This window comes from Triturus cristatus, chromosome 4_1 (genome assembly GCF_964204655.1).
Source record: "Triturus cristatus chromosome 4_1, aTriCri1.1, whole genome shotgun sequence".
NCBI classification, from domain to species: Eukaryota; Metazoa; Chordata; class Amphibia; order Caudata; family Salamandridae; genus Triturus; species Triturus cristatus.
In genome coordinates, this window is record NC_140585.1 from 740,700,283 (window position 1) to 740,725,523 (window position 25,241).

At 48.5% G+C, this 25,241-nt stretch overlaps 1 protein-coding gene across 1 annotated transcript in view; it reads left to right on the forward strand.

The window, feature by feature from the left end:
* Positions 1-25,241, forward strand: part of LOC146855445 (stabilin-2-like) — a 1,201,024-nt gene that overhangs the window by 146,911 nt on the left and 1,028,872 nt on the right. Inside the window, 2 exon segments of the mRNA XM_085653243.1 lie at positions 3,801-3,920; positions 8,031-8,230. Of these exon segments, the coding sequence (XP_085509369.1) occupies positions 3,801-3,920; positions 8,031-8,230 (320 nt within the window).

Genomic DNA, 25,241 nt, shown 5'->3' on the forward strand with positions numbered 1-25,241 from the left:
CCTGCACGCCCCTGTTAGTCGGCTGATCATGTCATTCAAATGCGGTCCCGGATGGCGTTCTCTCGAGATGGCTGTGTTAGGTATTCTCATGTCCACACAGATCCGTATTTTGGAGGTGTTCTTCTTCGGAACTGCCACTATTGGTGATACCCACGGTGTTGGTCCTTCCGCCGGTTCAATTATGTCTTGCGCCAGTAAGTTTTTTTAGTTCTTCTTCTACTTGTGGTTGTAGATGTATCGGGACCCTCCTGTGGTGCTGGGCCACCGGTCGGACTGCTTCATTGATGTGCAGCGTTATCTGCTTCCCTTTCATTTTTCCCAAACCTTCTAGTATTTTCGGGTATTCTTGCAATATTGTCTCTTTTTCTGACATGTGATAAGTCATGGCAAGTAGCCCCATGACCTGTGCCGTTACATTGCTCAACAGGCAAGGTGCTGGGATGTCACCTTTCAGTATGTGTATGTCTTCTTTGTATGCCCTATCCTTGTATGTTAAAGTCTCTGTGAATTTTCCCATGTTTTCCACCGGTTTCATTGAACCCCAGGTGAACACATCTACTGTCGATGGTCGTAATGTTGGCTTGACTCTCATTTTCATGTATTCAGACATGCACATGATGTTGCATGTCGCTCCACTGTCAAGCACAAACTTCGCTAGGTGGTTCCCGACCTCGATGTCCACAGTGACAGTCTTCTTTATTGTCTGCTTCTTTACCAGCTGGATGTGTTCTTGCCGTCTTTCTTCTTTGGGAACATCGGACATTAGATAGAGCCGAGCTTCTCTCTCAGGTGCTGTAGTGCCGTCCGACTCGTCGGACGAGCTTCTCTCCGCCGTCTCTATGTGTCTGGCATATCTAGTGCTGGTCATCCTTGTTCCGGCTGCACGTCCCCTCTCACTTCTGAACTGTCTGCTCATGCACGTACTTGAGAAATTATTGTCTCTGTTGCATTTTCTGCACTTCTGGCCCATTGCTGGGCAGGTGCCGACATGGGGAAACTCAAGACCGCACCTGTAGCATGTGTTGTTGGTCTTCCTGGGAGGTGGTCGCTCTCGGTGTTCCTTTTTCCTGAAGTTTCCAGTGACATGATGTGCCAGTGCCGTTCCTTTTTCTTGGCCCATTTGGATTTGCTTGGCGTGCTCCGTGGCCCGTGCTTCTGTGCGGGCCATCATCAATATTTTTTCAAGTGTCGTAGGTTCCTTCAGAATGCGTGCTCGGAACTCCACCGACTGACATCCTTCAATGAGACGCAGACGTATCGCTTGGTCGTTGTCAAACTTTTCAAATTCGCAGTGTGTGACCAGTTTCCGCAGCCATGTCGCAAAGTCATCCATACTCTCCTCTGGCCTTTGGCACGCCGTGTTGAATGTGTATCTCTCGAAATCAATGTTGCGTTGGGGGTCAAATTTCTCCGTGAGGCATGCTAGTGCGCCTTTGTAGTCTGTTGTTTTGTCGCTGGGAAACGTCAGGAGCAAATCCTCTATGTCGTCTCCCCCAAGATTCACAAGCAGATCCAGTTTCTTGCCCTCCATGACGTCCGTTGCCCGCATGTAGCATTCAAATTTCCTTATCCATTTCTCCCATCTGATGCCCGCTTGAGGTTCTGATGTGTTGAATGGTAGTGGCCTGTGGAAGACAGCTTGTGTGCTCTTTTTGTCGTCGTCGCTCATCTTCTTTCTTTTTCCTTTTTGCTTCCTTGTTTATTTCTTTGTCACCCTTTTCCTTCTTTTATTTGCCCTTTGCTTCTCTATTTCCAGTATTTGTCGTTGTTTTGTTGTTATTTCCCTTCAATTCTGTCTTTTTTCCTTTTTTTTCTCTTCCCTGGCCTTTCAAAATGGCCGCCGTGTGTTCCTGGCTGCCTATTGGTCCTTTTTGCCTGACCTCAAAGTGGCCGCCATACTCTCGCGTTGTTTTGTGCTTGTTTTGCACTTGCCTGGCCTTTCAAAATGGCCACCGTGTATTCCTGGCTTCTTATTGGTCCTCTCGCCTGACTTCAAAATGGCCGCTGTGATCTCGCAAGAGTTCGTTAAACTCAGGCGCGTGAGATCCTTATCTCCCCAGTTCACCGCTAGCCAGCCTCGCGTGATGCTCCTTTCCAGCTTTCCAGCTTTCCAGCTTTCCAGCTTTCCAGCTTTCCAGCTTTCCAGCTTTCCAGCTTTCCAGCTTTCCAGCTTTCCAGCTTTCCAGCTTTCCAGCTTTCCAGCTTTCCAGCTTTCCAGCTTTCCAGCTTTCCAGCTTTCCAGCTTTCCAGCTTTCCAGCTTTCCAGCTTTCCAGCTTTCCCTCTTACCTTGTTACCACTACCGCGGTGGGCTCCCGCACCGACGTTTGTTCGTCCTTTCCTCTTCTTCTTGGCGCTCCGGACCAGGGTGGGCTCCTGGCTCCGATTTAGCTCCGACAGTCGCAGCGACAATATTCTTCAAGATCCCTCCTTTGATCGCCAGATGTCGTGTCGCAGCGCCGCAAGAAAGACACAGTATACGGTAGGGTGTATGCAAACTTTATTCTTCTTCTCTCCGTGTGCCCACGTCTGCCCTGCTCCTCCGCTTCCTGCCTTCTGTCCCCTCCCCACACCCTTGACCGGATGTGGTGTCCGGTGACCTCCCTGCCCTTCGCCCAGTTCAGGGTCCTAGTGTCCATTCCCAGGACACTACAGCTGTGAGCCACCAGAGCACTCTGATAGCTTTATTCTCTGTCTTCTATAGCTAACACAAACATATCTGCACGCAGGAGGGAGGGGGCTTCATCTGCTCATTTTTCTTAGCCCCAGTCTCCAACCTCCTCTGAACAACTCCACTTATCCTTAGGAGGCATAAGAGAGGGAGAGGCAGAGGCTACATGTATGAAAGTGGTATTTGAAAGGACTTTAGAAGAATGACACCTCTCACACTAGTCTCGACGTTCTGCTCCTCCCTGACTATTCCATTATCAGGAATGAGAGGGTGGGTAAAGTCGGGGAGGCATCGCTGTTATCTTCAGAAACTCTCTTCAATTCAGAGAACTTCACAATAGCTCTTTCTCTACACTCGAATGCCTTTCTCTGGAACTTCATGTGCAGCACAGATCCCCTATCAGGTTGTTACATGACACTCGCAAGAGCTACTACGACCCTCTGTCTCAATTTTGAAAATACGCAATATGCAGTTGTACAACCATAATCGCTCCACCGTTTTTTAATATTTAATCTTGGGTGAACATGTAACTTGTCAATCTGTATCTCTCACCACGAGTAACTGAAGTAAATATAAGCAGTGTCACCTACTACCATGTTGCTCTGAATTCCTTATGTTTATTTGTATTTATTTTATTTCTAAAGTTTTGCATAGCGCGAACAAGACCCTAGAGGGTATCAGAGCACTTCACATTATAGGGTATGTAGGATCAATGGTTGCACATCAATGTAGTGGTCATTCAGGGCATCGGAATAATAGGCAGATAAATAAACAATAAAACATAATGTATATTATGTAATGTACTTTGCCCTATTGAAAGGCACTCTGACACCTCTGGGTAAAGTACGCACTATATAAAAACGCATAAATGATCATAAATAACACCATAAAGCCCTCAGCCGTGTATGCGTCACTGCTTCGGATGACCTATCCAATGGCCAAAACTCTGGAGTCTGTGTGTAACAGGGCTTAACCAATGTGAGAAGACAGCATTTCTGTAATTCAGCTCCTGCCTACCAATGTACTACTCTTGTGGTGTCCTGGTGAAGATTTAAGGGGTTCTTTGCAGTTGCTCTTCAGTGTATACCTCCCTTCTAACTCTTTCTTATGCACACACTTTTTCTGTTCTAGCGGAACCTGCTTGTCGATCTCTGCAGTGCCCAGAAAATGCCAGATGCACAAAATACAGCTCAGGAGTAACTGGGTGCAAGTGCCTGCCCAACTACAAGGGGGACGGAAGATCATGTGAACGTAAGCTGTGTGACAAAACCAAAACTCTCTTCTCAGAAGGAGCGTATTTACTAATAAATGTTGCACCTGTATTTGGATGTCAGCCCAAAAAACTAGTTAACTCAGTGGGTCACCGCCTAAACAATGTGTTTGTGTCCACGGGATTACCTGATCTAATCGCAACCAGGATTGATTTACATTTTTATAATTGCCCGACAATTACCAGCAGTAGATGCCGGCACTGAAAAGTATTTTTATGACATTTGAGAGAAAATTCAATAACTGTACAATTAAAACAATACAACGCACATTCTCTTGATCGACGAGGGAAAATATCATTATTTCATATATATGTAGTGTTCTCTCCTTCCCTGTCACCCCTACTTTCTTCGTTCAGCATAAACCGCTCCCACCCCAACGACCATAGACTTAATAGTCGAATGTATGGACAAGACGCAACAACCAGCTATGCCTTAAAGTTCAAAGTAACCATGACTCCAAAAGTGAAATCTTGCACTCTATATTCTAGGCAATGCATGCAGTGGTCAGCTCCGGCTACCTGTTCCTCAACAAAGATTGAGCAGAGATGCTAACAAATAATAAAAAGTAGACATCTCTCATTACTTATTGCATGGACCAAGTGTACCTTTTTCATGGAGCAAAGGGCCTGGGATGATCTTCAGCCTCCCTTCTGGATAAACCAGACCAGAAAACTGAGCCAGAGAATCCAGCCCATGTAATCCGATAGCGGCTGCAGTCTCCTCTCAACCATCCCCCTTCAGCTAAGAGTACCAGCCCCAGCACTATGCATCGAAGTTGAAGTATTGTACATGAGTGCAGTCCAGAGCTGGTTCTCAACTGCACGCCAAGAACACCTCTTGGACTTGGCCTTTTTTGCAGGGTCATCCCAGAACTTTTTCCCTTATTCCTGTAGTTTTTCTGACTTGCTGTTGGTGGTTTTAGGACTCAGGGCACTTTATCACTGCTGATCAGTGCTAAAGTGCATGTGCTCTCTATGGTAAACTTGGTAAGATTGGTCTGCACCTGTTTGGAATATTTAATTTACCTATCAGTCCCTTGCACCGTGGTATCTCATATACCCAGAGCCAGTAAATTAAATGCTACTGGTGAGCTTGCAGCGCTGTTGCGCCACCCAACCAAAGTAGTCTTTCAAACCTGTCTCAGGCCTCTGCCACTGCAGGGCCTGCACGAGCAGTTACTGCCGCTGTGACGTGGCACACAAAGTGGTTGCCACATCTGTGACTCCCCTTTTACTACATATCAGTCACCCATGAGGTAGGTCCATACCAGCCCTATGGGCAGGGTGCAGTGCAGTTCAAAGGTAGGACATGTGCCGTAACTGTGTGGCATGTCCTGGTAGTGACAAACAGCCTATTTGATTTCTCACTGCTGTGAGGCTGCCCTCTCATAGGGATGCATTGGGGATTCCCTGATATATGTTTCAGTAGTAACTCCTGACATAAGAGATCAAGTTTAGTATGTTTGGAATAGTGGTGATAAATGCTGTGTATTGGTGAAAGCGGATTTATTATTACTATTTTAGAAATTGGCATTTCTGTGTGCTATGTGCTTTGTGCCTGCCTGTGGTGTATTGACTGTCTGGCCTTGGAGTGACAGGTGCTGGGGAGGTGCAGTGGATCCAGAGAGTCTGGATGAGTCAGCGCTAGGCTGAATAGGCCTGGTCTGCATTTGGAGTGGTGGGAGGAATAGCACCCTCACCTGAATAGGGCTGGGCCTGCCTTCCAAAATGATGGCTCCGCCCCCCTGTGGTTTGTCTGGGCCCCGAGCTTACACTAACAAAGGAGGTGGTTGTGCACTTGAAAAAGGTATTTTAAAGTACCTCCCCAGAACTGGTGTGGACTGGGCTCAGAGCCCTGTGCCAGGGGGAAGAACAAAGACTTTTGGTACTATAAGTACTGGGGCTGTGACCCCATGTCTGGTGAACTTTGGAACAGAAGACACTACGAGAGACCAGGAGGAACCGCCATGGAGCTGGACTGCAGAAAGTGTTGTGCTTCTGCCTTTTTGGCTAGGTGAGGGACTACCACTCTGTCTAAAGGAATCATTGTGCTGGCCTCCCTGGGGACACTTTGCTGGTGTGCCCCTGTGGTCTCCCATGACTGTGTGGCTTGCCCTTGGTGGTTTAACTCAGTTTGTGGTGAGCACTTGGGACTTTGCACTTTCCAGTCCATTACAGCGTGTGGTGAGCACTGAGAAGTGTGCAAGGAGTGGGCTGCTCATACCGGGAAGCGCATGAGGAGAGCTGAGGCAGGAAGTCTTGGAGCTAGCGCATACAGCGCTGCTCGTGCCTTGTTTGTACCGCTGAAGCGCGGAGCGGGAGCTGGAAGTTGCTACCAGAGGGAGGAGCTGTAATGTAGAAGTGCTGCCACTCCCTAACCTACAGCGTGTGTGCCCGCTCGGGGCGAGAAGCCCGCAGGGACAGAGCCACATCGGCATCTCCCAACGTACCCCCAGGTTGGAGAGAGGTTGTCTGGCGACAGGCCGCATCAGACGATAGCCACACCCATTTTGGGGAACACAAGGGCTCCTCCCGGAGTTTGCGGCAGCTGTGGAGTCTCCGGAGAAGCGGTCGCCACTCTGGGAGCCGGATCCAGTGACCACGAGTGCCCCAGAGGACTCTCTGGAGCAGATTGGGCCTGCTTGAGTAAGGACACCTGCGATCTACCTGTTCACTCCGGCGGCAGTGAAAGGAGGAGCTGAGGCCGCCCGCTCCATTTGTGTGTGGCAGCAGCTGTCCCGCGTGGCAGGGGGCAGCTGTCCTGGACCGGTGAAGTTGTTCTGGCTACCTGTGTGGTATCCCGAGGGGTTGCCCCGCCGTGGGATGTGGTCTGCCCTTCCCCCCCCTAGCTATGACACCTACCTGGGGGGCACGGTAGATGATTAACAGAACGGGGGGAGTCCTCGATGGAGGCCCCCGCTGCATATGCAGGACATCGCACTCCCTGTAAAAGGAGGGCAGGGGTAGCAAGGCCTGCTTGGGCTTTGGGCTACCGCTGCGCCGATGATGAGGCTCATTTCTAAATTACCTCAGAGTGCCTAATAGGAGCGCCGGTGTCTGGGCCCCTTATAATGTGTATACTGGTAATTCCTATGGGATATGCCTCACGCTAATGGCCTCACATTCGTGCCCTGATGTTATTATGTACATGGTGATACATTGCCAGGGTTTTTGCACCACATGTACAGTATCATGATTGTGTGGTCCTGATAACATGTGCATAAGGTGTTCACTTTAGTGCCCTATGTGTGCTGTGATGACAATGGCCTGATTGCCCAGGGAATTATGATTTATGTTATGCCCTGATGTGACTAGGCTTTGGGGTTACATGGCCAAGGTTTGTACCCTACGCATCACTATGGTGATTTTATTGATGGGTGCACTCGGATAAGTGTTTACTATGGTGCATTACTAATGATGTTTCACATGAGGTGTTACACTTAATGTAATATGACCAGTAGTTACTGGTCAGCCTGATGTATTGTTATGACAGTGGCCCGATTGGCCTAATGATTTAAGCAATCCCTGTAAAGTCATGACAAGTGCCTTTTGGCACAGTGTATATATGTGATTATGTTCTAATGTGTTTTATAGATAATACAAAGGCTATTTGTTATATAACCTTGTGTGGAGTTTCTTTTTTGGTGTGCCTAGTGTGTCGCTGCTGTGTGAGTGTGTTGCACAAACGCTTTACACATTGTCTCTGGGATAAGCTTGACTGCTCATGTCAAGCTACCAAGGGTGTGAGCAGGGGTCATCTTCAGTGTGTAACTCCCTTACCCTGACTAGAGTGGTGGTTTCTGCCTGGCTTAGACGCATGCCCTAGCCAACCAGAAATCCCATTTCTAACAATACCTCTTCTAGATCATGCTGTACTCAATGCATGCCTACTTTCCACCAGCTCATAAACATGCTCACCTTCTTCTCCCAGCAATGCTAGTAACTTGCATCCAGCTGTAAGAACAGTGCCAGTCTCATAGTCTTAGAAATGCCTTGTTTACATGAATCCTTTTCAAATCCATTCATCCTGCTTTGGAGGGTAATGCTAAACATGATTTTACAAGACTTCTGTTTCTATTTGTTTCCCACAGCTATCAATCCTTGCCAAAATAATGTGTGTGATCCTAAAGCAGGGGAGTGCACTTACCTTGGACCCAATCGACATAAGTGTTCCTGCCGGCAGGGGTACAAGGGAGATGGCATTGTTTGTTTACCTGTTGATCCGTGCCAAGAAAACTTCGGAAACTGCTCCACGGAGTCATCTGTTTGTAAATACGACAGCCCTGGAAAGGTATATTGGACTGCTTTTATTTCAGTGTATTTACAGGTTCAGATTGTTTTACTTTCAATTAACATCCGCATGTTCGCCACATATGTCTACTCAATTCTATGCTTTCCTTAAAGGATTAAAGAAGCAGAAAGACAGAAGCAAATTAAAGAACTCTCAACCCATACATTTGTAATGCCCATGATATAATGCCACTTTTAGGGGTCTAGTGTTGTGTTACATGTTGACTTCAGGCGTTTATTGAAACCGTGCAGTAAGTGTGTTTTCTCCAACTGAAAACTAAAGGTTGTTATGTTCTATGTGGACTGCTGGGTGACCAAATGGCAACTGTAAATCTGTTTTTGCTGTCTCAATCTTTTGCAATGCTCGTCCACACTTCAAAAGAATGACAAAAGACGTAAAAGACGTAATAGAGAAGAAAGGAAATCATGAAAAGGGCACAGACACATTCAAACAGCACGCCCTTACCCTTAAAATAAAATGATAATAAAAGATAGTAAATATATTCAAAAGTAATACTTTTCAAAGGTTTTAGCTTTGTGTACATTTCTCTCTCGCTCCTATTCTGGTAGCAATATAGGAATCCTACTTAGAACCGCCCAGTTTATTTCCTTCCTGCTCCAGATCACTTTTATTTGTTCTTTATGAATCCCAGGTCACTTTTCTTTATTCTTTATGAATCCCAGCGCACTTTTCTTTATTCTTTATGAATACCAGGACTGCCTTATATACTGTTCTAGCACCAACTCCGGCTACTGTAGTTGTTGTTCCTGCTACCTTACTTCTTCCACCTCCAGTAGGTTTGAATTGACTACCTTGTGAAGCTCTAAATCCTGTCCTTTGTCCAGATTTTATTTGATTTCATTGTATTCATCACTTTCGTTTCACCGTGGCCTTTGGTGGTCTATTGAGGCACATCCCTGTTTGTGACGCTCAAAAGATTACTAAACCGGCAATTTCCTCTCTGGAACAACCCTCTGACCTTCAATTTTACTCAATCAACTACCTTAAATCAAGAAATCTTTATCCTATTTCTCATCTGTCATATCCCATTTGGGTACCACAGGCCAGAATGGACTACGATGCCACAACCGTGGGGGGTGGGATTATGTGCCTCTGGCATTCTACTATTGCTTTGAAAACTGGGCAAAGTACACTCCTTCCACACTTTACTTTCAGGGAGCAAGGGTGAGCAGTCGAAGGCTTCTCGGGGAGGGATTCAGCAATGTATCAACAGCCACAATAATGCATTGCCCAGCCCTATGCTTGTCTTTGAGAAAGATAAATACTTTAATGTCACAGCAAATTGAAATGCTGCACACTTTAAAGGGGTATATACAGGGTTCAATTTTACAAGCTACTGGTAATCGGTGTATGCCCCACCATCTATAGTTGTATCCACCAGGTCTGGAAAATCTCAGGAGATGAAAGGATAAAAGCAGTAATAAGACAGGTGCAAGTTCAATGTACGGTCCCAACCCGTAGGTCAATTCTTGTGCTTTTGAGCTGAAAATAATTAACATAGTATTGATATGCCTCTAAGGGAGGCAGGACGTCACTGTTCAGAACACAGGCACTATCAGTGTCCTTCTTTTAGACGCATGTTACCTGTTCGCACACAACACGGCTGTAGCAGATCCAGTTGACGTGTTTGTTCTTTGTGCCATGGCGTCCTCTGCATTGGAGCAGGCTCACAAATGTCAGCCTCACTCTTCACTGGTCTCACGCAGGCCACAGAGTGGCTCATCTGGTTGTCCATTGCTGTGTCTTGCAGCTTTAGCCTCCAGGCATGGTGGCTAGGCTCTCGGCTCTAGCGATGACTGTGATCCTCTTCAGTACATCGGAAGACTAGCCGTTACTCAAACACTAGCCCTGGTCTCAGGGCAGAACTTCATGTACTCTGTGGAGCTATCTCTTCCTTGGCCAATAAAGCAATTTGAGTCTAGAATAAAGTGAGATAGTGTGATTCCCATTTTTATACTCATTCCAGACAGGTGAAGTGGATCCATTTTCTAAACTTCATGAACCGGTTTAGGGTTGTTCTCTTTCCAATGTAATTTTCTAGCTGTAGTGTATACTCAGTCTTGGCACAAGGTGATGTCTCTCACATAAGGTAGTGATGATGCTGGCTCTAAGCAGTAGTATCCAAAACAAAAGGCACAATGAAGTGTGAAGACATGTTGTCATCAGTCATCCTGATGTAGTAATCAGGGACAGAATGCTGGGCAGCCCCAGGCTAGAACTGTCCCAACCTTGGACAACAGAATCTGCTGACTCTCCATTCTCTCCTACCAAATATTATAAATGGCAGTGCTAAGGAAAATCTAATCAGCAATCCCTTGCTAACAGTTCCCCTTAGAATATCTAGTGGCAGCCCAACCTCAGTCCTCCCTCATTGCCTGAGTGTCCATCCTCTAAACAAATAAATGCAAGTAATACACCGTCACATTTCTATCCTCCTCCTTGTGCATACTAAACCAGGCTACATCCAAAATGGATCTCACTGGACCTAGCAAGCATACAATGCTCACAGTCTTACCATATGGTATAAGCCACACATATATTGTAATATGTACATGCCCACCCAACACATATATGAAATATATGCACAGCGAACATGACCAGTAGGTAGCACCTCCTCCTAGAACACAAAATAGACTGCTCAGGGTTCATAACCTGTCAAAATACCTCTTTCTCTTGCTTTCAGCAACCCAGGACAAGGTTGGTAGAAATCAAAGAAGGCAAGCTTGATTGACCCCTTCAGGTCACAGACCAGGTTCTGAACCCTTACGTTACCTTTGACAGATCTTGGCCTTGATGCATATGCTGGATTAATGTGGTAGCTTGGACCAACAAAAAGTCAGGAATCCAGTTTCACATTCAGTTGAGTCCTCAGGGCAGGGCTACACACCTGTATATCATGCACTGGAGAGTTCTGTTCCAACATCATGAGGCTCATCCCTGTCACAATGCATGGATTAATTTGTCACAATTAAATTCTGTTGCTCAAACTCTCTAACCATGGCACTCCAGTTGTTTGCACAAGTATTACACAATGCTCAGAAACCTGATTAACCAAATCTACCTCTCCATTTCATTGTGGGTCATACGAGGTAGTGGTTACAAGCTTAGTACTGTACTCTTTCCAATAGCACACTAAAACCTAGAGGAACTTTTGCTTATGAAGAGTGCCCTTTAGTAACTTAACTACAGGTATAACCTAATCACTAAACGTTTCTTCTCCCCATTCAGATTTCCCCTTTCTGCACAACACAGTATTCTTAATCTTCATATCCTTATCCCCTTTACTCTCCCATTAAACTCCTTATTTTTCCCCCTCTTATTTCTCTATAAAAAGAGTCCAATAAGAACATTTGTGACACATATTGTGGGATGTTTAAGGGGTAAATTTCCCCTGTTGTTAGAAATTGGGTTTCTGGTTGGCAAAGGTATGCTCCCTGTCCATGCAGAAGCCACAATCCTAGTCAGGGTAAGCTAGATACACACTAAAGAAAACCTGTGCTCACCCTCTGGTAGCTTGGCACAAAGTAGTCAGGCTTATCTAAAGAGGCATTGTGTAAAGTATTTGTGTAACACACCTGCACAGTAACACAATGAATACACCACAAAAATACTCCACACAAGTTTCTAAAAATAGATTATTATATTATAGACAAAACATGACCAAAGCAACAAAAATCCAATGTATGGAAGTTGAGATATTGAATTTTAAAAGAATAAATGCAATAAAGCTCTTAGAAGCAAGTAGCGCTTAAAAGGTTATTTTGGTTTGTGTCTGGACCGGGGGCAAAGTCTAAGTTCGCGATGACCTCATGGAAGCGCAGGCTGACTACAGGACTCATGCAGGGAACAAAGTACCGTTCCTGGTCGCAAACAGCGAGATGTGTCAGTCTTCTCCTTGCCGTGTAGGCGATGCTTCAGTTCCGAAGACTGGTGCTGGAGTCAAGAGGCGTCAAACAATGTTCTGGATTTTGCCATGCAGTCAAGGAGAAGCATCGATTTCACCAAGCTGCAATGGCTGTGATTCATTTTCTGATGCATCGATTTCTGGAAGCAGAGCGCTGGTTCTGATCCAATCTGCCGACTTTACCTCCACAACTGGGTCTATGCACCAGTTCTGGTGCACACAGGCAGAAGATGCGTTGAAATCCATGTTGCAAGCATCTGGGCCACTTCCAGTGAGCCAGGCACAGGAGCAGGGGTAGAGACTTTGACCCTGCGCCTCAAGCAATATGAGGCAAGCCAACAAGTCCTTGGAGAATCACTGACCTCTGCTGTTTTCTGAAAATCAGTTTATTAGTAATCTTGATATCCTACAATACCCACCCTTTTCTCTCCAACGAAAAATCCACAGCCCTTAAAATCAGTGGGAATACAGCTCACAAGGCAAATTGCACAAATGACGATTTAAGATCCAGACCTATGTAGTGATACATGTCAGATAAAAACATCACAGCTCTGGGGCAGTAACAGATCAAGTATTCTAGGGTACCAGTGAAAAGTTCACAAGTGTAGTGAATTTTATTTTTTCACTCTCAGTGGGATAAAATACATCTTCAACTATATCTTAGTATTGACTAAATGCACAGAAGTACGAGAGTTTAAGAATACAGCTATGTCACTTGACTTGTTACCAGAACTTTATCTGTAAAATTATTCTTTAGAACAGCTATCTGCCCGGTGCATTGGATGTAAACAAATTAGCCAAACAACACACTTTAAGTAATATTGAAATTTCCCCAGATACCTCCTATGTTAAAGGTGCCAGTACGGCCTTTACAAGCACATAATAAACATGGTAGTCTGTGATACGCTTTTGTTTAAGACTAAGAAAAACAAAAGACAACATTACACTTTGTGACAACTTTTATTTCTATTATCTAACTTGAAGTCCAACCTCTCCACCACAAGTGGTTATTATTTCATTACAACAACTAATTATTACACATATGGTAATTTTTTATAAATATAAATGCCTCTTCTCTTTCAACTAGTATTTGTTTCCAAAGAAAGGTAGTAAACCTCGTAGTAAGGGCACAATCTATTGTCCTGCCAGAATCACTGAGAGAAGGTAACTAAAACATCTTCACTGAGGCACTCCCAATATTGTACCGTTGTTGGATTCTGACTTCGTAATTCTGTAACGAATAATGTGAGGATCTGGATGTACTATATGATATGGCTGTGGGGCCTTATCATTGAGTAGACTGACAGACACCATCTTGGGTCCTGTCAGTATTGTTTACTTAACCTTAGCTCAACACTGGGTAGCTGTGACTGCGAGCAGTAACGCTTGGCAAAGGAACTTAGTGTGAGGCATTTAACAGCAAAGAAAACAACAGAATAAAAAAGTCAAATGACCACAATTTATAAAATTGACCATATTTGTATGAATTTGTAGAGTCCTTGATCATCAATTTTGACCGAAAGGTTCCAGAGATACTGATTTTCAAAGACATAAATACTTTTAAATGCAACCGCAAACAGGCATTGAACAACAAAAACTTTGCAAACTTTTGAAAAGTTTTAAACAGTTAGGTGCCGATTCGGATCCGTTAAAAATTTACCCTGTACGAATCGTATCCGGATTTTTTTCCGTACAAATCGTACAAGTGCCGTACAAACTGCCAAGTACGATTCGTATGGGAAAAAATCCATACGAATCGCATTGGGAAAATTCCCCCACACGTCCTCGGGTCGGAAAATGTGTCCGACACGTCCCCGGACGAATTTACATACGATTCGGAAAAATTAAGTCCGACCGCGCAAGTACGATCCGTACCGGCCGTCCGAATGTACAACCGTATGGAAAAAACACTGTACGGACCGAACTCCCATAGCAACCATGGAGACATGTGCCCGCATATGCGCCGATCCCCCCCCCCCAGCCCCCGTATGTACGCGCCGAACCCAGCCCCCCCAGCCCCGTATGTATGTGCCGAACCCAGCCCCCCCCAGCCCCCGTATGTACGCGCCGAATCCCCCCAGCCCCCGTATGTACGCGCCGAACCCAGCCCCCCCACGGATGGACGCGCTGAACCCCCCACCCCACCAGTGTATGTACGGAGCGTACCCCCACCCGTGTATGTACGGAGCGAATCCCCACCTGTGTATGTACGAAGCGCACCCCCACCCGTGTATGTATGGAGCGTACCCCTGCCCGTGTATGTATGGAGCGTACCCCCACCCCCGTATGTACGGAGCGAACCCCCACCCGTGTATGTACGGAGCGTACCCCCACCCGTGTATGTACGGAGCGTACCCCCACCCGTGTATGTACGGAGCGAACCCACACCCGTGTATGTACGGAGCGAACCCCCACCTGTGTATGTACGAAGCGTACCCCCACCCGTGTATGTATGGAGCGTACCCCCACCCCCGTATGTACAGAGCGAACCCCCACCCATGTATGTACGGAGCGAACCCCAGGCCGCAACACCAGCACCCTCACCCAACATCGCGCATGTACGAGTCGTACTAAGACATAGCAAAGGTCAGCACTCTACAACAACATGGCCGATGTACGCACTGTACAGACGCAAAAAACACTCCTACTGAAACAGGACAAAGCAAAACAACACAAGGAGAGTCAATTTGAATCGCACAACACCACAAAACATGTCCAACAAGCCCAAATACATCCTATACACTGACCTGCAACTGACAAACAGCTAAACAGAGGCCCAAAACACAACCACTCCTTATAACACACCCACACAAAGTTCAAATACAGCCACACCCACAAATGGACCAATAAAAAGGCACAACACACACAAACCATGATCCTTTGCAACAGATCCACCACTGCCAGACCACAGAGACAACGCACTGCACCATACTACATCCATCAATACACCTTACACTTGCACTCCTACACACAACCACCATCACAAACACCCCCTCATCACATTCACACACACACCTTCACAACCACAATCACACACCCACAACCATCCACACCCACACCCCACACCATGCCCACTAACAAGAATCCAAAGTTCAACTACGCAAGAGTTGGAGATCCTTGTCGACGAAATCCTCAGAGTCGAGCTCCAGCTCTTTGGAACATTGGTCAGACAGACCAGCATATCCGAAAAATCTGCCATGTGGCAGAGGATTGTTGATGCTGTGAATGCTGTTGGGGCCACCAGAAGGACCAGGCATGAATGCCAAGCCAGGTGGTACAATCTGCGGAGGACGGTCCGCCGCAAAATGACCGACGACCACAACCAGGCCATCATCACTGGAGGAGGGCCGCCCCGCAGACCGGTACACTACCCTCCCTGGGAGGAGAAGGTGATGGCCACGCTGCCGCCGGTGGGAGTACACGGAGTAGAAGGAGTCCGAGAGCCTGGTGAGTACACAAACAACTCACCTCACATGGGGGGAACGCCATTCACAACCCAAATCCCAAGAATGCACCCAACCACCCCCAAGCCATCACCGGACTCAACCACACTCCAAAAACACGCACATGCCACTAGCGCCTCCATGCCCCATGCACCAAGCAAGGCCATGCCAAGTCACAGGCCACACAAAACACCAACACAAGACAGGATATCCCTGATGCCGGGAGGGTGGGCCTCAAATTAAACATTGAGCAACTGAGAAGCACACAACAATGCCCTCAGCCCATATGGCCTAGGTCACAGCCAGACAAACAGTGTGTCCCCACACAGTAATGACTTGCCTGCAAATGGCGGCCGCGTTGCTGGATGACATGGGTGTGAAGGCACAATTTGCACATAACAGCAGCTAATGAAGAGGCAACACTGTGAAAGAGTGTCAGCACACACCACCACAGCAGCAGCGCAGACTCAGACACTCCACCCATTGGGTGCCAGGAGATTACAAACAAACCCACATGAACAAGCCAATGGCCCTTCAAAGACCTGCAAACTGTGTGTGCCCAGGAAGCTGGGCTGAGGTGACAGAGGGTGACAGACAGACGGAGGGAGAGGGGAAGAGAGAGGGAGGGAGACAGAGGGGGATACAGGGAGACGGACAGAGGGAGGAGGCTGACATAGGGAGGGAGAAAGGGAGACACAGGGAGACGGACAGAGGGAGGAGGCTGACACAGGGAGGGAGAAAGGGAGACACAGGGAGACGGACAGAGGGAGGAGGCTGACACAGGGAGGGAGAAAGGGAGACACAGGGAGACCAAATCACCCTTGGGTGGTGTGGGCATGTCCGCTCGTCAGCAGGTGGACTGTGTGCATGTAGACAAGGTTAGCCAGTGGCTGAATCCCCCCCCTTTTTCCTTCGCAAAACACTGGGCCATGTGTCAATCTGTGCACGAGTAGATCCGTGCTGCAGGCACAAACCTAACCTTACACCCAGTATACCCACTCACTGTGTGTGTTAGAACACAGTCACAAATGCATAAGTTACCCACCTGCATTCTCTAAGTGTGTGGAACAACACCATTTGGCCATGTACAGTGCAACACGTAAGGCGGATCTGCATGGCGTGCTACGCCCGCTCACTACACTGCTGACTGCAGTCAAAAATGATGCATCAACTAAGAGTGTGTCACACATAGGTAAAGTCTCGAAAGCTGTGGCCAAGGGACATACCCATGCACAAATGCACTGTGAGAGGAATGCTAGACATATCCAACTACCCCGAGGAACAGTGGCAACTGTAATATGAATGAAACATGGATGTCGCATGTAACACAATTAACATTGTCTCTCTCACACACAGGTCAACATCGTCGATCTCCCCCCAACACTGGGGGGGAAGACTCACAGGACCAGGCTCTGCGGGAAGAGGATCCCACCGGCAGCGACGACTCTCACCACTCCGTGGATGACCCCGACCAACCTGGCCCCTCTGGTGTCCAACCACCTGCAGCACCTGCGTCAGGTACAACTGGGCCAACCACCACCCCCATTCCTGCCACATCCCAGGAGACACGCAGGAGCCCTGCCCGCACAACACAACGCAGCCAGTCTGACCAGGAGGGACAAGGTTCTCTGGGCACCCAGGAGGAGGCAGGCAACACCGCAAATGCCATCCCTCAGGGGTCCCGGAGACCCGATGTGCCCACAACGGCAGGCCAGGCGCAAGTGGGCAGGGGTGGTGGGAGTGGAGGACGGCGAAGGCGCGAACCTGACCAGTTGGCTCAGGAACCGGTATATTCCCACGTCAGCAACATCCTGGACACATACCGGCGTGACACCAGGGGCATCAGCCACGTTGTGTCCACCCTCAACGAGATGAAGGGGACCCTCGAGGAGATCAAGACCCTGCAGGCCGATCAACATGCCAGTCAACAGCGACACCAAGGACGGATGGAGGACAGACTGGCTGAGCTCTTGACGGTGCACACGGAAATGAACCGTTCACTCCGTCGGATTGCCGACAACATGGGCAACCCTCCCTGTGCCACCAGGCGAAGAACATCACCAGCCACAGGGAGGGATCAGGAGGAGGAGGATTCATCCGTGGAGCATCACAAGCATCATCACGGCCTGCTTCTGAGGGTCCCCGCAGGAAGGTGGGTCGTCCACGCAAAAGACCGTGAGAGTCAGCGGAACATCACCATCTCCCAGGTCACCTGGCCTGGCACCTGGCCCACTGGATTCTACACACCCGGAAAGCACCTCTTGTCATCCCCCCCAACACTTACCCCACCACAAATAAAATTCATCACAATCAAGAGATGATGCCTTCATTTAGCATTATTCCATTACATGTGTGTGTTGTAAAGTCAAACCATGCCTGAGTTTTTAAATGACTACAACCATCCATACCCTGGGGTCTGAGTCTGCCACAGGACACCCATGGGTCACAATGCAGACATGGAGCACCATACTCACCCGTGATGGGCCCAACCAGCTGAGGGGGTGCCCGCACAACTGTGCCGACAGACCTATTTAGTAGAGCAACAGTCATGCGCAGAGGTCAGGGATAATGTGGAGTGTCCTGGGGTGCTACTCCCAGGTATGTGTAGACAGGTGGCAGAACCATGTCCTGCATGCTTGAGTCAGGTGGATGTGGAGAATGGTGGCCTGGACAACATTGGATGCATGGGGATGGCACAATGGGGTCTTGGATCACAGTGTCACAAGGTTGTGTTGGGGTTGTGGGCTGCATCCTGAGTGTGGGCGTGGATTGAGAAGGTCATCCTGCAGCTGCCAGTGATCCATTCCCCTATCTCTGTTGGACATTGATGTGGCATGGTCACCGGATGTAGAAGCAGAGCCGTGCAGTTGCACCCTGTATGTGGACAAGTATCATGGGAGTTGTGACGCACATGTCCGTAGAGTGCAGGGAAGGATTAGACACGGATGTTGTAGTTCACCTGGGGGATGGTCTCTCTTGCCTTGAGGTGGATGGAACTGGGGATCCTGTGCAGAATGCAGAGTGTGCTGCAGCCTGAGGTACAGATGCTGGTGATCAGCATAGCACATGTGAGCAAGCAATCTATGATGAACACCAGCTCGTGTGCGTGGACACTGTGTGCCCTTGCTGCAGGGCCTGCAGCAGCATGCGCCATGTCAAGAAAACAATGCCACAAGTTGCACACAAAGACAAGGATGTCAGGAAGGAACTATGCAAAAGGTGTATGTCAAGGAAGGAATGTCTGGTTCAACATGGCACACACACACACAATGGAAGCACATGCAGCACAGTGGCCGTCGTGGTGACTGACATGCCACAATAACTACAAAGCCAAGGACATCATGCACAATACAGATTTAAAGCCCTGACAAACAGCTTGCATCTTGCTACTCTATACATAGACTCATAGGCACTATCTCTGATAACTATGCCAGACATGCCGCATGCACAGTGGCAACAGACCAGCATTGACAGAGATGAGGCACCTTGGAGGCAGAGGTACACCTTTATTAGTCATGTGTGTCGGAATGCAAATGCATCTATATGAACAGATACACAGGTCACGCGGATGAACATGTGGGACTGCCACTGGCACCCCCCTTTGCACCACAGATGCTGGAAATCCATTGAACTGGCACGCAAGTGACGGGTTACAGCTATACAGCCCCTGCTGCTCACAGAGAGCCTGCCATACACCATTGAGCCCCTAATGGGGAAGCCACACACCATGTCAACCCCGTGCAACCCGCATGTTTCCGAGGGCAGTGTTACACACATTGATGCCTTCATCACAATCCACTATCCCATTACAGATGACTGTCACCAAGACTGACCATCAAATCAGGTGAATCCAGCTCCATGTGATGTGCCCCATGGTGATGCTACATGTATGCAAAGTAACCAAACATGAACAGGAGCAGTGCACAGACGTTCTAAACAAATACCACACCCAACAACCCGAGATGCATCCCTTACCCTAAGGAGATTTCCAAACTTGTCCGTGCATGTAACGCTGAGTCAGCACACGTTGCTGTGTTCATGAGGAATAGCAGGACCACAACAATGCCACCAGCAGACAGCATGCGTAAGTACCTGGGGATGAGAGACACACGAAGTCAGCGAAAAGAAGCACATCCGCTTGCATGCTCATGTACTCAACACGTTTAAGGATGACAACATGCTAGGTGACAATGATGACTCTGGAAAAACAATTAATCTATTGCACCATCACTCGAGTGACACATCCAAACACACCTCTGACTCACTTGGCATACATGCAGATGGACACACACATTGCAACACATGCCACACAAGGCCAAATGCGTGCACATCCAGACACTGGAACTCACCACTAAGCAAAGAAGTCGCGTATGAGCTGACTCCGGATGTCCGCCTCCGCCACCTCCTCAACATCACTAGCCTCATCACCAAGCCCTTCATCCTCCACGGGTGGATGGTCCTGATCATCCGGATCCAGGATGAGTGGCACAGCTTTCTCAACTGCCATGTTGTGCAGCATGCAGCAGACGATGAAGATGTTGCAGACCTTCACCGCCGGTTTTGTGGAGGCAACAAAATCTGCTCTTCGGGAGGCCAAATGTCCTCTCTATCACTCGCCTGGTCCGCCCATGGGCGTTGTTGTAGCGGTGCTGGGCCGCCGTGCTGGGGTTGCAGAGAGGCGTGATCAGCCATGGCATGTTGGGATAGCCAGCGTCCCCTACATGGAAACAACATGGACAAAAGTGGGTCAGGAGAAGCAGTCAGACAGGAAATTAACGCAAAATTACAGGACTGACAGAGTGTACCCACCAACAATACATGCTCGTTCGTTGCGCAGCTGCAGCATCATTTCAGGCACCCTGCTACGCCTCATGATGTAGGCATTGTGTGCTGATCCTGGAAAACGAGCACAGACATGTGAAATCACCATGTTGGCAAGACACACCACAAGGGCATTGATGGAGTGGTAATGCTTGCGATTCCTGTACGCTACCTCCTGTGCCTGTGGTGGTACCAAAGCCACATGTTTCCCATCTATGGACCCAATGACATGGGGCATCCCTCCCAGGGCATAGAACTCACGCTTGACACCTGTCAACTGCTCAGGAGTTGGGAACTTAATGAAGTCATCCAGGTGAAGCAACATGGCCTCTAAAAAATCATGCAGAACACTGCTAAACATAGTTTGGGACATCCCACCCACATGAGCAATGGTATATTGAAAGCTACCCGTGGCAAAGAAATGTAGGGCTGCCATTACCTTCATCTTGGGTGTCAGTGCCGTAGGATACCTGTGTAGCGGTTGCAGGTGTGGTGCCAGCCTTGCCGTCAAGTCCTCAATCAACCGTCGGGGGAAGCGGTAGCGGCGTATACAGTCATTTTCCCGCATGTCAGCCAAGTCCGGAATTGGTCGGGGGAGAGGCGGAGCCCTGCAGTAATTGGGAAGGGACAACGAAGAGTGAGTTCACTACAACAACAATTTCTATGTACTGAGCACATGTTCATCTGTCAATACACATATGCTACATACAGAGTCAGGTCTGTGCAATATGCCCTGGACACGTATGCCAGGCAGGTGACACTCCTACTAAGAACCAGCTACAAACGTGGATTGTGAACCTCCACATTCCATGCCATGAGATTAGCTGTGGGCCAGTGTAAGTGAACAGCCAGACGCATTACAGGAGTGACAGACATCCACATATGTGCAGAAGAAGGATGTTGATCGCAGAGACAGGTAGCGGAACACTAGAGGCACAGGTCACATGACATAGAATAAGGACAGACCACACACCTTGCCATGAAGGTGTACATGTCAAGACTGATCACCCATACATTGAGAGTATGCAGATATGTCCTTGTTTCGCAACTCTGTGTTCCATGCATACATACACACCTTACGTCGGATTCCACATGTGGCCTGGTGTGCGTAACAGTGTGCCATGCCCATCTACACACAGACACATGTTGGTTGCAGCAACTGCAGATGCATTTGAGGGAACACCAACAGCAAGCTTATGGGAACACACGACACACACATGACATAGTCACATCGTGCAACGTGGGTAGTCACATGTCAGGTGTAAAAACCCCTGTACCTGGCATCAGTGGACAGTTGCGGGTGTTGGTGACTGTGCCATGCCAGTGACGCATTTCTCAACTAGTCTGTACTACATGCACACATGTCAAAGGAGTGAAGGGGATGTCTGGCACATAGAGCACCATCACACATGACATGTGTACACATCTCATCACACATCTATTGGCTTCACAACTTAAGTTATGTGCCACATCACAGCCTGACACACCTGTGCCCCACACATGTAGTACTGCACAGACAATGCCTTGATGTCCAGCCTTGGACAAGTATGACAGCTCAATTTCTTTCTGTGTGCCGGCTGTCACCACTGTCACGTGTGAAAGGCACCGTACATACGCTCTGAGGGCGTGTGTACGTTCCCTATCACTATGGGAGTGCTCGCGTATGCGTACCCATAGTGATACAGACCGTACACGCGTGTGTACGGTCCCTATCACTATGGGAGTGCTTGCGTATGTGTACCCATAGTGATAGGGACCGTACACGCGTGTGTACGGTCCGTATCACTATGCGTACGCACACGCGAGCACTCCCATAGTGATAGGGACCGTACACACGTGTGTACGGTCCGTATCACTATGGGTACGCACACGCGAGCGTTCCCATAGTGATAGGGACCGTACACACGCGTGTACGGTCCGTATCACTATGGGTACGCATACGCGAGCGCTCTCATAGTGATAGGGACCGTACACACGCGTGTACGGTCCGTATCACTATGGGTACGCATACGCGAGCACTCCCATAGTGATAGGGACCAAACACATGCATGTACGGCCCATTTCACTGCATTTGGGGTGCCCTAGGGCCCTGGAACGCACCGTACCTGTGTGTGAATATCAAAATTAAATAGGGGACACATGAGGGACAAGTATAAAGCCCTAAATGCATGCTGGTTGTCATGGAGACCGAGTTTAAAGTTAGAAGTTTTTGCATCAGGTGGCCAGCAAAAGTCGGTTGGAGACAATATACTTTGTTGCAAAGTGGTTGTTGACTTGACATCATGCTCAATTTTCAAACCATGCAAAGCCACTCGTTGGGGTAGGTTTAAAGGGATTGGAGGACACGTAGGATGCAAATGTGACTGACCAATCACTCTGTACTCCTGTAAATGAAACAGGCCAGCAAGGCAGATATAAGGCAGCCAGGTCCCATGAGAGAGCACTTGCCTGCACATCCTTTCATTCCACAACACTGCTGCTGCTCGTGATTCCTCTGGCACCATGTCCAGGTCTGAGGAGAGGGCCCAGCCTTTCACCCAAGAGGAGAATGAGGCGTTGCTGGATGTCATCCTCCCACAGTACACCATGCTGTATGGTCGACCAGGGGAGCAGGTGAGTGCAGAGTCCACTAGCTTAGACTGTGCCCCTTTTTAGTGACTGTGACTTCTGGCATTGTGTCCTTGTGTGACAGACATGCAATGTTGTTTATAGTGGGTCCCAGGGGGGGTAAGGCCTCATGTCTCCCATGCAGAGCATGCTGTATTTCCTGTGTGCACTCCTCACTTACATAGCGCTTACTGTGACGATCACTGCATGGTGCATGCCACATTCAGCCTGGCTAATCCTTCTGGGAATGTTGTTTCTACAGTCCTAATGTGATTCTGTGGTCCCCCCAGTGTGACAGGTGACTGTACCCACAGATGTGTGTGACTGTAGTGTACCTGTGGTGAGAGTGTCCAAATGATGTGGTCGTCCCCTAGACATTGGTGTGTGTGTGTAAGTCCCCTGTCATGTTGGTGAGTGCATATGTGGAGTGTTGCACCACAGCTGCATGAGGGATGCATATACCCTACCCATCTGATGTGAGCAGGGAGCAGTGCTGTGTGTCTGCCGTGCTGAGACAGCCCCACACCTGTGACACCCCCAGTCTAGTGGCACATGTGTAGAGTGAGGTTTGTAGCCGCAGTTGCCAATGGCAGGTGATTGTTCAGTGCCTGTGTGTGTCTGTGTACTCTGCTGAGGTTGCGTAAGTGGGCTGGGGCATGTGACAGGTTAGAGGTACTGTACAGATTCCTGGTGTAGCTTGTGATGCACAGTGTGAGCCTGCATAATTGATTGTGTCGCACCCCTCATGCCACCTGTGTACTTTCAATGCCACCTAGTGCATTTGCCCTTTCCCAGGAGGATAATGTCACTATGACAAAGGTGCAATGAGTTGGCTGCATACTATGGCCTGTTCAAACATGCATAATTTGTAACATGTGTGTCTCTAAGACATTGATAAGGTGGATTAAAGTATTGTCACTTTTGCTTCCTCACAGGTAGGCGTCTGTGCCAAGGGGGAGATCTGGAAGCAAGCCGTCAGTGCCGTGAGGAGAACGGATGGTCGGAAGCGGCGCCTAGCCCAGGTTAGGAAACGCTGACAGGATGTCCGGTGCTGGACGAGGAGGATTGCACAGGTCCTGCTGGGGGACTCACCTGTGAGCCATAAAAACCGTGGGCGCCGCCGTCTGACCCACATCCAGAAGCGTGTGCTGGCGGTGGTCTTCCCTGACATGGACAGGCGCTTACGGGAGAAGCAGCAGCAGGAAGGGGGTAGGTACATATGTGTTTGTTGTGTGTCACCAGCTTTTGGAAGTGCGTAGTTGCATGGATACACTGCCAGGGTTTAAATGTGCAGTGCAGATCCTGTTCCCCAAAGTAAAGCGGTGCTGTTCTTCCTCCCTTCCCCTCCTTGCCATGTGTTCCCTGGTCTGTGTGTAGTCACTCTTGCGTAAGGTTATCTAGGCTGCCAGTTTATCAAACTGCCCAATGCTTGCAGCATCATGTGTGGGGGTGGTGTGTAACAGGTTTTGGGACCTTGCCTGTGCCCTGTCCAGTTCAGTAATTGTGGGGTCCATGTCAGTTGGCACTGATGCAGAGTCCCGACATAGGAGTGTGTCTTAAAAGTGTACTGCCTTACAGCATGCATCTCCAATTTTGTGCCCTCTGACATGATGTGCATGAGTGTGAGATATGCATAGTGCAGGGATGGTGGCTTGTGTTCCAGTCATATCCATTCAGGACCATGGAGTAGTGTGACCACTACAGTCCCCTGGGGCACCTTTTCCTAGGTATCATGTGTGTCATCCAACAATGTGGACATTCTCTGTGTCTTCAGCATAGGTTGTGCTCTGTGGCATTGTACCCTGGCCTCATTTGTATTTACGTAAACTGTGCTACATGTGTCCACTGTACAGGGTGACCTAATTTGGCTTGTGCATACTCACGGGGGCCAGTGCCTGTGTGTCTTGGTACAACTATCGGATGATGGTTGTTTGTAAATCATATATGTGTACAGGCGCACCAGGGGTATTTTGTGTACAATCGGGATTTATTGCAGGCCATGTGTTTTTATCCCAGAGTAAGAGGTGTAAGTACTTCCTCTGTCTCAATCACATTGTCTCAGGTAGGGGGTGGTTTGTGCGGGCAAGGCCTACATGTCAAAACCTGAAGTCTCCTTGCTAGGTCTGGCCAGTGTGTGATGTTTGTCTGGACATACACTCAAGGTGCAGGGACCCAGTCATGTTGGGCATGGTTTTAAGTATTACCTTTGCAGCAT